The sequence below is a fragment of the Micromesistius poutassou genome, assembly GCF_964030765.1.
Source record: "Micromesistius poutassou genome assembly, chromosome: 18".
Taxonomy (NCBI): Eukaryota; Metazoa; Chordata; class Actinopteri; order Gadiformes; family Gadidae; genus Micromesistius; species Micromesistius poutassou.
The window spans coordinates 5,949,544-5,964,543 of NC_140288.1; the positions used below are offsets into that span (position 1 = coordinate 5,949,544).

A 15,000-nucleotide genomic window follows, 5' to 3' on the forward strand; every position below is an offset into this window, starting at 1 on the left:
TGCTGGCTCTCGCTCTGGGCCAGCAGTGGCTCTGCTGCCCAGAGAGGCTGTATACACCACAGAGCTGTACACCACAGAGCTGACCACCACAGAGCTGTACACCACAGAGCTGACCACCACAGAGCTGACCACCACAGAGCTGTACACCACAGAGCTGACCACCACAGAGCTGTACACCACAGAGCTGTACACCACAGAGCTGTACAGCACAGAGCTGTACACCACAGGGTTCATCTGGAAGCATGTCATTGGGATTAGGAAAGGTCCGGACAAGCCCAAAGTACAAAACATTGCAAGCTTAACACGGGGAAGAGAAACGATATGAAATACATTGAAAGGTTAATCCAGGTTTACCATTGACACCGTGAACCAAGGAAAGAAGGTCCTTTTTTCTGAGAGGGGGATTTAAAACCTTCTGATACTGGCCCCCAGTTCACCTGTTGGTGGGGGGGGGCCTTAAGATGCTTGGCAAATAGAGGTATGTTTGTGTGTTTGTGTGAATGTGTGTGTGTGTGTGTGTGTGTGTGTGTGTGCGTGCGTGCATGCGTGCGTGCGCGCGTGCGTGCGTGTGTGTGTGCGTGTGTGTGTGTGTGTGTGTGTGTGTGTGTGCGTGCGTGTGAGTGTGCATGTGTGTGTGTGTGTGTGTGTGTGTGTGTGTGTGCATGTGATTGTCCATACATGTATGTGTGCCTTTTCATCTGTGGGTATGTCTGTGTTAGTGAAGGTGCGTGTGTGTGTTTGTGTGTGTGTCAAAGGCAACAGGCGGCGGGGAAACCACCTCCATATGTTGGAGGTCCTCCACTCGGCCTCCTGCACAGAGCCTCATTTTCCATTAGCCCCCCCCCAACCCAACACCAGCACCACATACCATACACACCCAGCTCACACACACACTCACACACACACTGTTGATGTTCAGCAAACATGAGTTAGAGCGGTGTGGGGCTGAGATTCTCCAGACCGCCCCCCCCCCCCAGTAGCCAGTCCTCGCCCTCAGGGTGCCAACGCCAATATGAGAGATTGATTTGAATCTTGATCACCGATTGGTTCCCTCTCCTCTCTCCCCACCACAGGGGGCCCCTGGTCCCCATGGGAACCCCGGCCGACCCGGCCCACCCGGACTCAAGGTATGTTCTCCACACTCACACACACACACTCACACACACACGCACAGACACGCACGCACAGACACACGCACACACATACACTCAGTCAACCCCCCTTTCCTCCAATCTCCCTGCGGTCACCACAATCTTTTCCACATTAAATCATGTGGTTGTTTTTTGGAGTTACTGGGCCTGTCATTACTCACACAGTGGTTAGATGTGTGTGTGTGTGTGATGTGGAGGACAGGGATGCTTGTACCGTACTGGTACTGACAGGGCCCATACTGGTTCTCTGGATTCAGCTTGCATCCATAGAGACCATCAAGGTTAATGGAGCTGCAGACAGAACCCATCCCACCACACTGATAACAGATGTTTTGCACCTGGAAAATCCCAGAAACAGTGTTTTCCTAAAGTGATTTTCCCAATTCTCTTTAGCGTGGGTCCTTCACTGGACTCACATTCTGCTGACTTCTGCTACTGATCCCAGGTCCTCCTGTGGAGTGGTTCAGTTTAGCTCCATGTTAACTCCAGTCCACTTCCATGTGTGTAGCCCTTCATCATGCCCCCTTTACCCTATCTGCCTCTGGAGGGTGAGGAGAGGTGGTTTCTGCTTGGCTAGTCAGTGACCTCCAGGGACGCTGAGAAGACCCCCATAGAGCTGTTGTGTTCACTGTGTGAACGACTCTGGACGCTTCCTCCAGGTCTCGAACTCTAGCGTCTGCACGCACACACATGTGGGCCAACAGCCCTCCAACCGGTGACCTACAGCTGGGTGTTGTCCTGCTCGGGTCATTCCAGAGCCCTGATGCTATTACACTGTCTCATGTCTCTATATATGTTTATATATATGTTATTACAATGACACTGTTTTACTATTGGTTTTACTAAATACAACCTCAGTCTCATGTCTCTATATATGTTTATATATATGTTATTACAATGACACTGTCTCATGTCTCTATATCTGTTTGGCGCTATACGCTGTGTTTAACTGAGCAGGTGCATTTAGACATATCTTATCTTTGTCATGAACTTTATGAATCATAACAAAAACAACTGACCCTAACACAAATGAGTGTGATGCTGGTTGGCTCTGGTCTAGTCTCCTGGAGGCAGGTGTGTGTGTACATAATGAGGTACAGTGTGATGCTAGTTGGCTCTGGTCTGGTCTCCTGGAGGCAGGTGTGTGTGTACATAATGAGGTACGGTGTTACCCTGTTTTAAGATGAAAGGGTCACATGCTGAGCACCATTTCCGTCCTGGCAACCTTTGAAGTGCAGGAAAACAAATGACTGGTTCCCTTGTCACAATGGGGTTGGTTGCTTCTGATTGGAGGAATTCCCTCACAACTTCCTGCCAGTGGAGACAAAAACGATTGTTCTTACCTCTGAATGAAGTCACTCGGAGCAGAAGTCCTTCGTCCAAATCGTCCCTGTCGATTTGAATGATGAGTTACAATTGGACAACAACTCAAGGTGTCACTGTGTAGCTGGTGGGCTGAATATATCTGGATGAAATCTATTCTATTTCTAAAAATGTAAAATAGTTGGCTGAATATATTTGGATGAAGTCTATTCTATTTCTATAAATGTAAAATAGTTGGCTGAATATATCTGGATGAAGTCTATTCTATTTCTATGTAAACTGTATGCACCTTGTAAACATCAAGAATCACTAGAGAGTAAAGAGGCGGGTTGGAACGTGATGTTGTTGTGATGCTGATGTGTTTGCTTTGTGTTCATCAGGGGAAGAAGGGAGACCCGGGTATGTCCCCTGGAGCCGCCCCTAAAGGAGAGAAGGTACCCCGCTGTGACCCCACTGACCCCTCCCTCCGCTCCATGGTCACCGCACTAGACACTAACTCCACTCTCCTCTTTCAGGGGGACTCAGGCAGCGTGGGCCCGCTGGGAGTGCCGGGCCTGGTCGGTCACAAGGTAAGAAATCACTGCTATTCCTCCATCTTATGTAACGGCTTTAATCATCTTTTCTTATTTTGTTCCATAAATCTTCTGTAAGAGCCTGGGCCAGCTCCCAATGAGCCCAATGAGGGGTGTGTGTGTGTGTGTGTGTGTGTGTGTGTGTGTGTGTGTGTGTGTGTGTGTGTGTGTGTGTGTGTGTGTGTGTGTGTGTATCTGTCTGTCTGGCTGTATGTGTGTGTGTGTGTGTGTGTGTGTGTGTGTGGGAATGGATGTGTTGTTTTGTGTAATAGAGACTCATTCAATGAACTACCAGAAGGTTGGTTGTGGCTCTCATCGAACACATAGTAACCTGGGTTCTGTGTCCGGACTGACCCACTATTGGAGGCACTGTTCTATCTCCTGGACTGAACCACTATATAAGACACTGTTCTATCTCCTAGACTGAACCACTATATAAGACACTGTTCTATCTCCTGGACTGAACCACTATATAAGACACTGTTCTATCTCCTGGACTGAACCACTATATAAGACACTGTTCTAGGCTGACTCAACTTGACTATCTCGTTACAAAACAGAAGACTCAAATCACTCCTGATGACCACAAAATGATTACATACAAAAACACACCCACGACCCCACACTAACTAAACAAGTGCACGCAAACACACACACACACACACACACACACACACACACACACACACACAGTTCACAAACACAGTGCACAAACAGTGCGGGAGGCCATGTGGATGGATGGGTTCAGTGTGGCTGTAGCATGTGGAGGTGTATGAACAGAGGTGTAAAGTGCTCTTGCATGTTTCTTCACAGCGCTGTGTTACACTGAATCAGGTCCTCTGCCTGAAGTTCTACCCTGAGCCACACATGTGGCTTGTGTTAGCATCGCTGTTCCCCCCCCCCCCCCCTCTCTCTCTCTCTCTCTCTCTCTCTCTCTCTGTCTCTGTCACTCTCCCTACCTCCCTCTTGCTCTTCCGTTTTCTCCCTCTCTCTTCTTGCTCTAAATATTTTATGTTCTGCAGCGATCCCTCTCAATGTCTGTCTCTCTCCCTCTCCTACAGACACACAAACACACAGAGACAAACACACACAGGCACACGCACACACTCAATCCCTCAGTCACTCTCAGAATGGAAAATGCAGAGCTGGTGGAAAAGAGTTCCCAGCTCAGGGTTTGACTCAGTGAGCTCCGGGTTCTGACTAACACCTACCTTTGCTCTCTTCCATTACACTCTCCTTGTAAGCTGCTGCTTGAGTCCAGTAAGACGTATATATCTATATGAAGAACAGGAGAAGTGTAGAGGAAGACAGCCTACTACTGTTACCGCATCAACACACACTCTGCTGTAGTCATGTGAGCGCCACAGGTATTGGTCAATGGACCACAAGCCAGATGACTATAGAGGAAACACTCACCACAATAGCTATGCCTGTTTTTCCATCGACTCATGCACACACACGCACACACACACACCCAGGACACACACAAACACAGATGCCTATTAACCCCTTATTAATCCTGCATGGCAAAATCCATTTCTGCCAGGGTTTTAGTTAAAGCAGATGTTGTCTTGGGATAGAGTGATGTTAAGTTGCTCGGACATGAGGCGACTGGTCCCAGTATGAGCGCTGGTGCAGGTGGCTGTGGGGGCTGTGGTCTCATATGGACTCAGGTGAACAGATCCCTTGTCCTACAATCCTGTCCAAACTGGATCCTCCTTGGAGACGGTAGGAGGTGAGGCAGTGAGTCAGGTCCGGGGGGGGGGGGGGGGGGGGGGGGGAATAGCTGTCATGATATCCAAAAAGCGATGAGTGCAGTGCATTCTGGGGGATTCACTGATGGGAGACTACTAGTGAACAGCTTTGCCTTCTTAATAAAACCAGTCAGTCCATATAGCTTGGCAGGCTGATATTCTCCTCTTGTCGTCCCCTTGGCGTTCCTAGTTTTTCCATAACTGTGTTTCTGTTTCTCTCACGTTCCTGGCTCCTCGCTCCGGGGCTGAGCTTTAGGAAAACTGAGCTTTTCCCTTCTTTGTCCCGTCTCTTTTTTCTCTTTTTTTTAATATTAGTCTCTCATGCCTTTAACCCCCCCCCCCACACACACACACACACACATTCACACATGACCTCCAAATCAGACATGGTCTAACACTCAGACAGGGAATTCTGGAATTTGGCTGCTGTTTTTCCCATGGAAAACTATAATGGGGCGAGCAGCAGTGGTTGAAGTGTGATTGGAGTGTGTGATTTGACATGGTCCAGCCAAGCATGTTTCATCCTGCAGCACGAGCACATGTTCACACGAGGGCCGTGGACCTCCAGCCTGCTGTGGCTCCAGCGCTCCTGAGCTCATTGGTTCATCACTTGACTGAAGCCTGCCCTCTCTCTCCGTGGTCATAAAAAGAGGAAACGCTAACCAGGCGCCTTTTCTTTCATGTTGTTTTCTGTGCTTCCTCATGGAAACGTTCACCTCCCCGGGGTTCAATAGCGACCCCGTTCAGATGAGATAAGAAGGAGCCTGGGATCCTCTTTAGCTCTCTACATATGAAGTGTTCTTCCTCGGCCCTCTGGTGGACACCGTCCAGGGGGGCCTTCAGTGTCAGCCAGCGTATCTTGACATCGAGGTTCCAACATATTTATATTTACATTCAGGGCATTTAGCAGACGGTTTTATCCATAGCAACTTACAATAAGTACATTTGTCATAAGAAGAAACAAACATATATGAAATGAAACAATGAAACAATATATGGCTGTCGGTACAGTAAGGATGTTCATAGAACCAAGTGCAAAGCACTAACAACACAATAAAGCGTTACATGGTACAGTAGGGGCTGAGGGAAACAGTTCAACATCCCAACAATGCTACTGGCACAGGAAACATTTCAACTTCAAAACTAAGCGCATAAATCCAAGGCTGCTATCTGAGCTGGCTTAAGAGTATGGCTGTTTAACGACATGGAAAATCACATGTTTAGAATGGTTATTGGCACTCACCTCAAATCATAGAGAGAGGTGGAACATTTGAAACAGGGCTAACATTTCTGAGAGGCGCTCAGAGAGCCAGGGAAATGACAGACACAGGCACCTTCATCATGTGCTGTGTGGACATTCTAGCAGCCACATGGCAGCGACTGCTTCACTACACCAGGTCCTTGTCCTGTTCCTGCTGCCTCGGAATAGAAAGAGAAAAGAGGATCTTTTGATTTGACATTTATGTTACTTGTGATCACTTTCTCCTTTTTTTTGAATGAGTGAAAATTTGTTTTATATTTTGGGGTTAAAATAATAATTGTATAGTAGCGTGAATTGTCTCCCTCAGACACTGCACAGTAAGCAGGAGCTTCCTTTGTAATGCTGAGCAGCATTTCAATAAACGTGTTGGTACAGCAACACTTCAATGGCTCCAGGGAATCCCCTCCTCGGATCACAACATGTGTACGTCAGTAGACACATGTTGTATTTTATTGAAACTCTGTCTCTCAGAAGACCCCTCGGCTTTAGTCGCTTAACACAGACGGGGCAGTGGTTACTGGGTTAGTTGGGGGAGGCAGTGCATTGTGGGGGATATTGTGGGCCCACATGGTCATTAGGCGAGTGGTATTGTAAACGCGGGCGTGCTATAGGGTAATGGCCGCTGTCGTTAGTGGGCTCATAATGAGCAAGATAAGGATCTGAGAGGAGGCCCCTGCTGTGTGTGTGTGCGTGTGTTTGTGTGTGTGCGTGCGTAAATATCTGAGTTGCACCACACCATTGTTGTATTATCAATAGACATTTTGTGTGCAGGGAATGGTCTGTTTAGGCCTGTGTGTGTGTGTGTGTGTGTGTGTGTGTGTGTGTGTGTATGTTTGTTTGACCCATTAGGAGTCCGTATGTAATTGTGTCTCTTTACAAGCTGGTGGTGGCAGGCCCCTCTAGTGGTGAGGGGTCTGCGTGGAGAGAAAACAAAACCTAATGTTTGATTTGTACCTGTGGGCAAACCTCAGCCAGAAGCCTCACCCTGACAGCCTTAACAGCGTGTGCTGCTAAAGCCTGTCACTGTCCATGGCCATAAACTAGTAGAAACTACTGAGTCAGAGTTAAGTCCCATTGGGGAGTCAGACTCACAACCTTTAACTGTTCTATGTTCTATATGTCTGTTCATGTTCTGTATTTGTGTTCTATGTTCTGTATGTTCTGTATGTGTGTTCTATGTTATGTATGTGTGTTCTGTATGTGTGTTATATGTTCTGTATGTCTGTTCTATGTTCTGTATGTGTGTTATATGTTCTGTATGTGTGTTATATGTTCTGTATGTTCTATGAGATGAGATGAGATGATGAGTTTCAACTTTATTGTCATTTAGCAAGGTACAGGTACAGAGCAAATTAAATGCAATTGACATCCCACCAGAAGTGTAAAAGAAGCATTACATACCAAAGTGCAGGTTGATACAGTATTCTGGGCAGTTATGTCCAATAGATGACTTATGTACAAATGTGTATAGTCATACGGTAATAAGTAGAGAGTATAAGTAGACATTCTATATAAATTCTATATATACATATATATATATATATATACATGTAATATGTATATTGCACAGGTTTATGGGCAGGTTATGGAATATAAAAAACAATCTATATATTGTGCAGTTTTGGTTGATAACAGGAGTGTGTTCTGTGTTCCCCCTTCAGGGACAGAAGGGCCACCCGGGTGCTGTGGGCCTACCCGGGGACGGGGTATGTATTTATTAGTCTGCAGTAGAACCCATAATATACCCACCATATACCCATCATATACCCATCATATACCCACCATATACCCATCATAAACCCATCATAAACCCATCATAAACCCATCATATACCCATCATAAACCCATCATATACCATCATAAACCCATCATAAACCCATCATATACCCATCATAAACCCATCATATACCCATCATAAACCCATCATATACCATCATAAACCCACCAAAGATCTGAATGATCTAAAACTACAGTTTGAATGAAACAACGATGAGCTATACATTCCTGTCTTATGGGTAACCCTTTTGTAAACCGTTTATTTAGTCTCTTCATCAGTGAGTCCTCCACTCGCTACATGCTCTCAGCACATCAAACACTCTCTAGGGGCTTTGTTATTGATCCTTTGTGAGTGTTGCAACTTTAAAGCATTAAAAAAGTAGTGGTAAATAGAGAATTCACAGTTAATTCAGAATTTATAATCATGAATTGCAGAATAACTAAATGTTTTATGAGAGCAGAGAGAGAGAGAGAGAGGTGATAGAGAGAGAGAGATCAGAAACATAGCAGGGCCAAAAGTGACCAACCAGCAGCTGTCATTTGACCGTTCTGTTGACTTGTGTTTGACTTCTTTTGGATCCATCCTCCATCATGTTCTCACTGTATGTCCACGGCCCCTCAGAGCCCCCCCTCAGAGCCCCCCCTCAGAGCCCCCTCCTGTGTGTGTGCATCACGGCCTCCCCTCAGAGCCCCCTCCACGGCCCTCTTTATCGCCCCCAGAAACACAGCAGTGCTTAGTCCTCTCTTTCCTGGAGCGTAGGGACGGTGGCCCCTGGGCCCGGCCAGCAGGACTACTCCTGGTCCATGGACCTATAGAGAATGAACCATGGACCTATAGAGAATGGACCATGGACCTATAGAGAATGGACACCGGATTGAAACATGGCGCCCGTTCATTCCTATGGAAACTGCTCAGTGGTGCAGGGAGACATCAAGGACAGAACTGCTTCCACATCATGGGAGCCATGCCCTAGTGCATGACGTTACGGATGGAGAAATATTCTCGTTCTCTAGCATTGTTAGCATTGTAGCATCATAAGCGAGAGGTCTGCGCGAGCACAGTGGCATTGTTTACCGACCATGGAGGTATAAGTTACTAACCCCCCGATTAGTCTCTATATGTGATACTATACGTGCACTGAGCCCTCTCAGAGGCCCGGCCCAAACAACATTTGTTTCACTACGACTCCTTTCAGCCGCCCACCCCTCCTTCTCCGGCTAATAAAACGCTTGAGGTGGCGTTTTGAAAAGAGAAAACTTACATTTTAATAGTACATGGTCCAAAGATAATTATGAGCCTTTGATTGATATCCAGAGAAAATTTGCGGAGACACAATCCTGTTCCCCGCTTGTATTGGAGTGAACGGGGATATCTACTTCTGGGCCCCATGGTCTGAGGGGCCCATCCACAGCCCGCTAATAAACTGCAATACCAGGTGTGGCCACTGAGCACGGGTGGAGTGTGGAAGTAGGCCCTGCTCCTGGGGGCCTGGTTCTGGATCCTGTGTGCGTATGTGTCTCCACTTCCTGCTGCTGCTGTTTCCAGTGCTGGACTCCTTCAGTAGTCTTCTACAGTGTGTGTCTCTCAGAGGCGCCAATACAGTGGAACATTTAACAAACTGTCACACGGTTTCAAATCCACACACACACACACACACACACACACACACACACACACACACACACACACACACACACCACTCCGGGTGATGTCAGAAGCACAAGGAGTGGTCCCCCTCCACCACCACCACTGCAGATCAGAAGGGGATTCCCCTCGCTGTCTGGGTCATGTCCTCCTAACCACCACCACCGCCACCACCCTGCACCGCTTTCCCACCAGGACACCCCCTGGTTTCCCACGGTCCCTGTCGGCCCTCCTCCCCGTCCTGTAGAACCCGGGACCATGACGCTAGAACCAATGAGACGGAGACTTTATCCACACGTGTTCTCTGAAGCCAGCCCCATGTCTCCAGAGAAACATGAAAGTGTGAAGTCATGATCACTTCAGGAGACTGTTCACTGAGCCTCTCCTCTAGTTGTGTGTGAGCAGGGCATGAAAAACGGAAAAAGAGTTTGATTCAAACAGTTGGGGTCTGTTGTTAAATTAGGAGTTAACAAGAACACAAAGATACACACACATTGAATTGTCCCTTTTATACTTTTACACGCAATACTGGAGGCCTTCCTCTGACACACAGGCTAGCTCACTACACTTGCTTCCTCACCACAGTATAGGGCGTATTATAGTGTGGCCCGCTGTTCTTTCCCAAGACTAATACACCTTCTACTCAGCACAATGGCCTGTCTGTGTAACTGTAATTTTGATCTCTCTCTCTCTCTCTCTCTCTCTCTCTCTCTCTCTCTCTCTCTCTCTCCCTCTCTCTCTCTCTCCCCCCCCCTCTCTCTCTCTCTCCCCCCCTCTCTCTCTCTCCCCCCCTCTCTCTCTCTCTCTCTCTCCCTCTCTCTCTCTCTCTCTCCCTCCCCCCCCTCTCTCTCCCCCCCCCCCTCTCTCTCTCTCCCCTCCTCTCTCTCCCTCTCTCTACAGGGCCAGCAGGGTCCAGTAGGAAGCCCAGGTGCCAAAGGTTATCCTGGCAGGCAGGTGCAGTAAATGTTCTGCTGCTGTACAGGAGGCTGGGGACTCAGGGCAGCAGAGACAGGATGGGGGTTAGGGCTGGGCTCACACATTACATGTACTGTGATGTGGCTGCGACTCTGTTTAAACCTGTTGAAGTTGAAGTTTATTTAATTATGTTTAAAGTGCCTCAGATTATGTTTAAAGTGTCTTAATATCTATATTTATATATTTATATACAGTATATTTATATATATATATATATAGAGAGAGAGAGAAAGAGAGAGAGAAGTCCTATTGATTGTAGCATGTCGACGTGTCCTTTAAAAGCTTTACAGAAATACATAACATTGTGATCTAAATGAACCACTGACATACAGCTCCATCCTGTCTTCGCCCACAGGGTCTACCAGGGCCCGTAGGACCCATGGGCCCCAAAGGCAGTCGGGTACGTGGACTCCTATGTTGGGACTCTTGTTTGGCCCAGGGAAAGGCAGGATGCACTCTGACACAGACTGAGCCATTGTCCATTCTAAAGTTTCTTTACTTTTGCTGTTTGGAGCTGAGAAACATGTTATTGAAATGAAGGTGATGAAAACAAGGCATGTTGTTTCATTAAAAACCCAAAGCAGGTTATCTTCAATGCTGCTGGGTACATAACACATATATGTTTGTGATGTTTAAGTGTAAACAAGCACACAGACGCACATGCACACACACAAATATACACAAGCACACACGACGATGCACACTTTGGCGCACACCAACACACACTAATAAGCACAAACACACATCCACACCCACACCCACCCACAACAAACATACATACTTGCATACTCACAGCACATCCAAAACACAGATCAGCTGTTTGCGCCAAAGCAATGAGCCTTCTCTGCTGTATAAACACATGCATTACTGTATGCAGCTGCAAAGTGAAAAGCCTTATCCAAAATACAAACACACACCCCTTAAGTACACACGGGCATGCACACACACACCTTTTTAATGTGAGTTTTGTTAAAAGGCTCTTTATGGGCCTGACCCTATGAGGACCCACTGCCCCACGGCTGGAACGTCCTGTTCAGCCTGTCTGGTGCGGTCTGATGGAGAGGTCCTGCCTCCTCCTGTTCAGCCCGTCTGGTGCAGTCTGATGGAGAGGTCCTGCCTCCTCCTGCCTCCTCTGTCTCTTCTGATCTCTGTTCTCAAAGGGTGCTTCCTCTACGCCCTCTTCCTCTCCGTCAGTATACTGTACATGTTGTTGTGAAAATCAACAAAATGTTACTTTGTTTTCATGTCATTTTGTTGCCGTTGCTTGTCTGGGTTAATGGTCATCAGTGTTATGTCATGTTCTCCTTCCTGTTGGTTTCCCCTCTAATGATAACAGCAGTAGGAAGTCCCCCCCCCTATCATCAGAGATCCCTGGCGTGAGGGTATGTGCCCTTGGACTACATCGTGGAAGCCAGCACCATGCAGTCCATGGGCATATACACTTGCTTCAAGGCTTGGTTCTTCAATCGCCTCCCATTGGTCCACACCTGGGCCACACCTGGGCCACACCTGGGCCACACCTGGGCCACACCTGGGCCACACCTGGGCCACACCTGGGACCCAGCATGCACTCTTTGAATATTTGGATTTTTATTTTGAATGTGATGTTCTTTTTGTGCTTTTGTCATCCAACATCCCATAATAACACTGCTACTGCTTCCTCTCGTGTTCTGCAGGGCTTCATTGGGATCCCAGGGCTGTTCGGCCTTCCTGGCCCGACGGGGAGAGAGTGAGTACACCTTCACAGACGTCACCACTGCAGCTCATGGGAGGCTCTTAAACATGAAGTGATGAAACAACCTACTGAGCATTAGGCCACTGCTTCACTCTGCAGACAGGAAGAAGCCCCTCCAGCTGCCTGCCTGTCCTGCTGTTGAAGTCTCTGTGCGTGCGTGTGTGCGTGCGTGCGTGTGTGCGTGTGTGCGTGTGTGGGACCATGTGTGCGTGCATGCGTTTGTGTATGTGTGTATGTGGTGGGGGGGGGGGGTTAAGTATTGATGACCCCCTCACTTGGTTTTTGTCTTTGAACTGGCTGAACTCCTCCTTCACCTCCTCCTTCTCCTCGGCTCTCAAACATGAAGTGATTAGTCCACTTATGACGTCCTCCAGAGAGAGGGAGGACCCTGAGCTCTTCAGCCACTCAGCCAGAAGGACCCAAACCTGGGGCCTGCTCAGGGTCGCACACACACACACACACACACACACACACACACACACACACACACACATACACACATACACACACACACACACACACACACACACACACACCAGGTGCTATCGCCCCATCCTTTTCAGGAAGGTAAAGAAATATGTTTACTAACACACATATATATATATGTACATATATGTGTATATATGTATATATATGTATAAAGATGAACCCTTGTGTTGGGATAAAGCAACGGTTCCAGCTGGGACAGGATAAGACCAGCCGCCACAGACTTCTTAACACCTTTGGTTTTGAGGACCTTTTGTGTGTGTTGTGTGTGTTGGTGTTGATGTCTATAAATGACTCGGTCCTCTCTGGACGGCCGCTTTGTGTCTGTGTGTTGTGTGTGTGTGTGTTGTGTGTTGGTGTTGATGTCCTTGTGTTGTGTGTGTTGTGTGTGTTGGTGTTGATGTCTATAAATGACTCCGTCCTCTCTGGACGGCCTCTCTGTGTCTGTGTGTTGTGTGTGTTGTGTGTGTTGTGTGTGTTGGTGTTGATGTCTATAAATGACTCCGTCCTCTCTGGACGGCCTCTCTGTGTCTGTGTGTTGCAGGGTGCGCCGGGGGAGCCAGGGAAGAGGGGGAAGATGGGTAGGCCGGTAAAGTTTTGTCTCAACATACTTTATAGATAAACCTTTCTAAGCATATTGATGGATTGTTTTGCATGTTTGCTTGCGGGTTCATGAGTCCAGTGTCTGTACAATAACCTTTCTGTCACTTAAATGGCAAAAAGAAAACCTGATCAAGCAGGTTTAGCGTATCCCACCATATCCTGAACAGGTCACATATTATGTACAGTTTGATTTGTCGCCTTTATTGATTCATTGGATGGTCAACGAACAAGGACTTGCATGCATTGACAGGTTTCATAAAGTTTTGTTATGTTCTTGCATCAATGCTCAATGCTTGCTAAGACAGCAGGCTAACAAAGCTGTAGTCATCACTTTAGTCCTTCTGTTGGTTCCATCACTGATGATGTGTCTGCATCAATAGATGTAGTGTATATTAAACAACATGGTTTATTAGATTGGTGTGGGCATAGCGGCTCTACAGCCCCTCGGAGGAGCCTCAGATCTGTTTAGTGTTCTAGATAGACTGTAACACACAGAGCACAGAGTAAAGAACATGCAGCTCCTAAACAGTGCTGACATCATTATGCAGCTGGTGCTTATTCTGCCTCCGGTAAATAAGACGTTTACAAATTTTAGTGTCCCAACACACGCAGCCCACAAGGTCCAAGGGTGAGGGACATTTTCTATTCATTGTTTACCAAAGGAAGGATGCCTGAACATATGGATGATTGTTCAAAGAATTTGCAAAACAAAAAAAAACATATAATTGATATGTTCAGGATTGTCGGAGCATTGAAAACCAACACTGTTCTCAAATGATATATTTGGGAACAGTACTTAACAGATTATTATTATTATTATTATTATTACCCGTAGAAAAATCAATACATGTATTTCAATGGTCATTGTGCAATCATAAAAAATGACTTAAAAAGCACATTGAATCGTTCCCCAGAACTCTACTGTTGGCTAATAAGTCACTGCTCCATGCGTGCCTGGCTAGTGTACAGCAGGCGTACAGTACAGGGCCTATTATCATCATCATCTACTCCCCAAGGCTCCTGGGCCACAGACAGCAGAGTCACGCTGGGTTGCTGGCAGAGCCATAGAGAGCGAGAGCGAGAGTTCTCTGCTCCGTTACAGAGCATTGGAAGTAAACACAGCACTCAGAGAGCACATGAAGATCAGCCATCAGAGCTGGCTGAGCGGGAACACAGAATACAGGAGCCCCGCTCTGTGTAGTGGATTAAAGCTCTTTATCATATGGAGAAAAACTGTTGAATTTAATAATGTAATAATTTAATTCTGAAACTTTGCGGTTTCTGCTCTATTTTCCTTTTCTTTTCCTTTTGGTGCATGGGCCACGGTTTCTTCCACATTGTTTATATATGAAATACAATTTATAGTCTTATACAGGTATTGGGACTTTTATATGCTGTATGCCAAATGGACTTCCCTTGGCTCGACGCATTCCAGATAATTGTCTAGTGGTATGCAAAGTAGCTTCACAATAGATTTAATGGCAGAAGTCATTCAATTCCAAACTGTTTAAAAAGCATCCAAAATCCTTGAACATAACTATAAGTTTGCCACCCTTGTTAAACCATATATTTTAACTGTGAGTTCCACTGTCATTTTAAGGACCATAACTCAAAACAAAGGAAGAGCATAATCAGATGTTATAACACAAAATAACCATACCGTTATAGAAGTTAAAGAGATGCTACAGAGCAAAGAAATAAGCACAAGTAAAGCAGCAG

General features: G+C 46.7%; 1 protein-coding gene across 1 annotated transcript in view; it reads left to right on the forward strand.

The window, feature by feature from the left end:
- LOC311363314 (uncharacterized protein) overlaps window positions 1-15,000 on the forward strand; it is a gene marked incomplete at both ends in the record, with an annotated part of 64,088 nt that overhangs the window by 18,872 nt on the left and 30,216 nt on the right. The window contains 9 exon segments of the mRNA XM_084483270.1: window positions 1,074-1,127; window positions 2,855-2,908; window positions 2,990-3,043; window positions 7,723-7,767; window positions 10,383-10,436; window positions 10,813-10,857; window positions 12,134-12,170; window positions 12,173-12,186; window positions 13,223-13,267. Coding sequence (XP_084339396.1) covers window positions 1,074-1,127; window positions 2,855-2,908; window positions 2,990-3,043; window positions 7,723-7,767; window positions 10,383-10,436; window positions 10,813-10,857; window positions 12,134-12,170; window positions 12,173-12,186; window positions 13,223-13,267 — 402 coding nt within the window.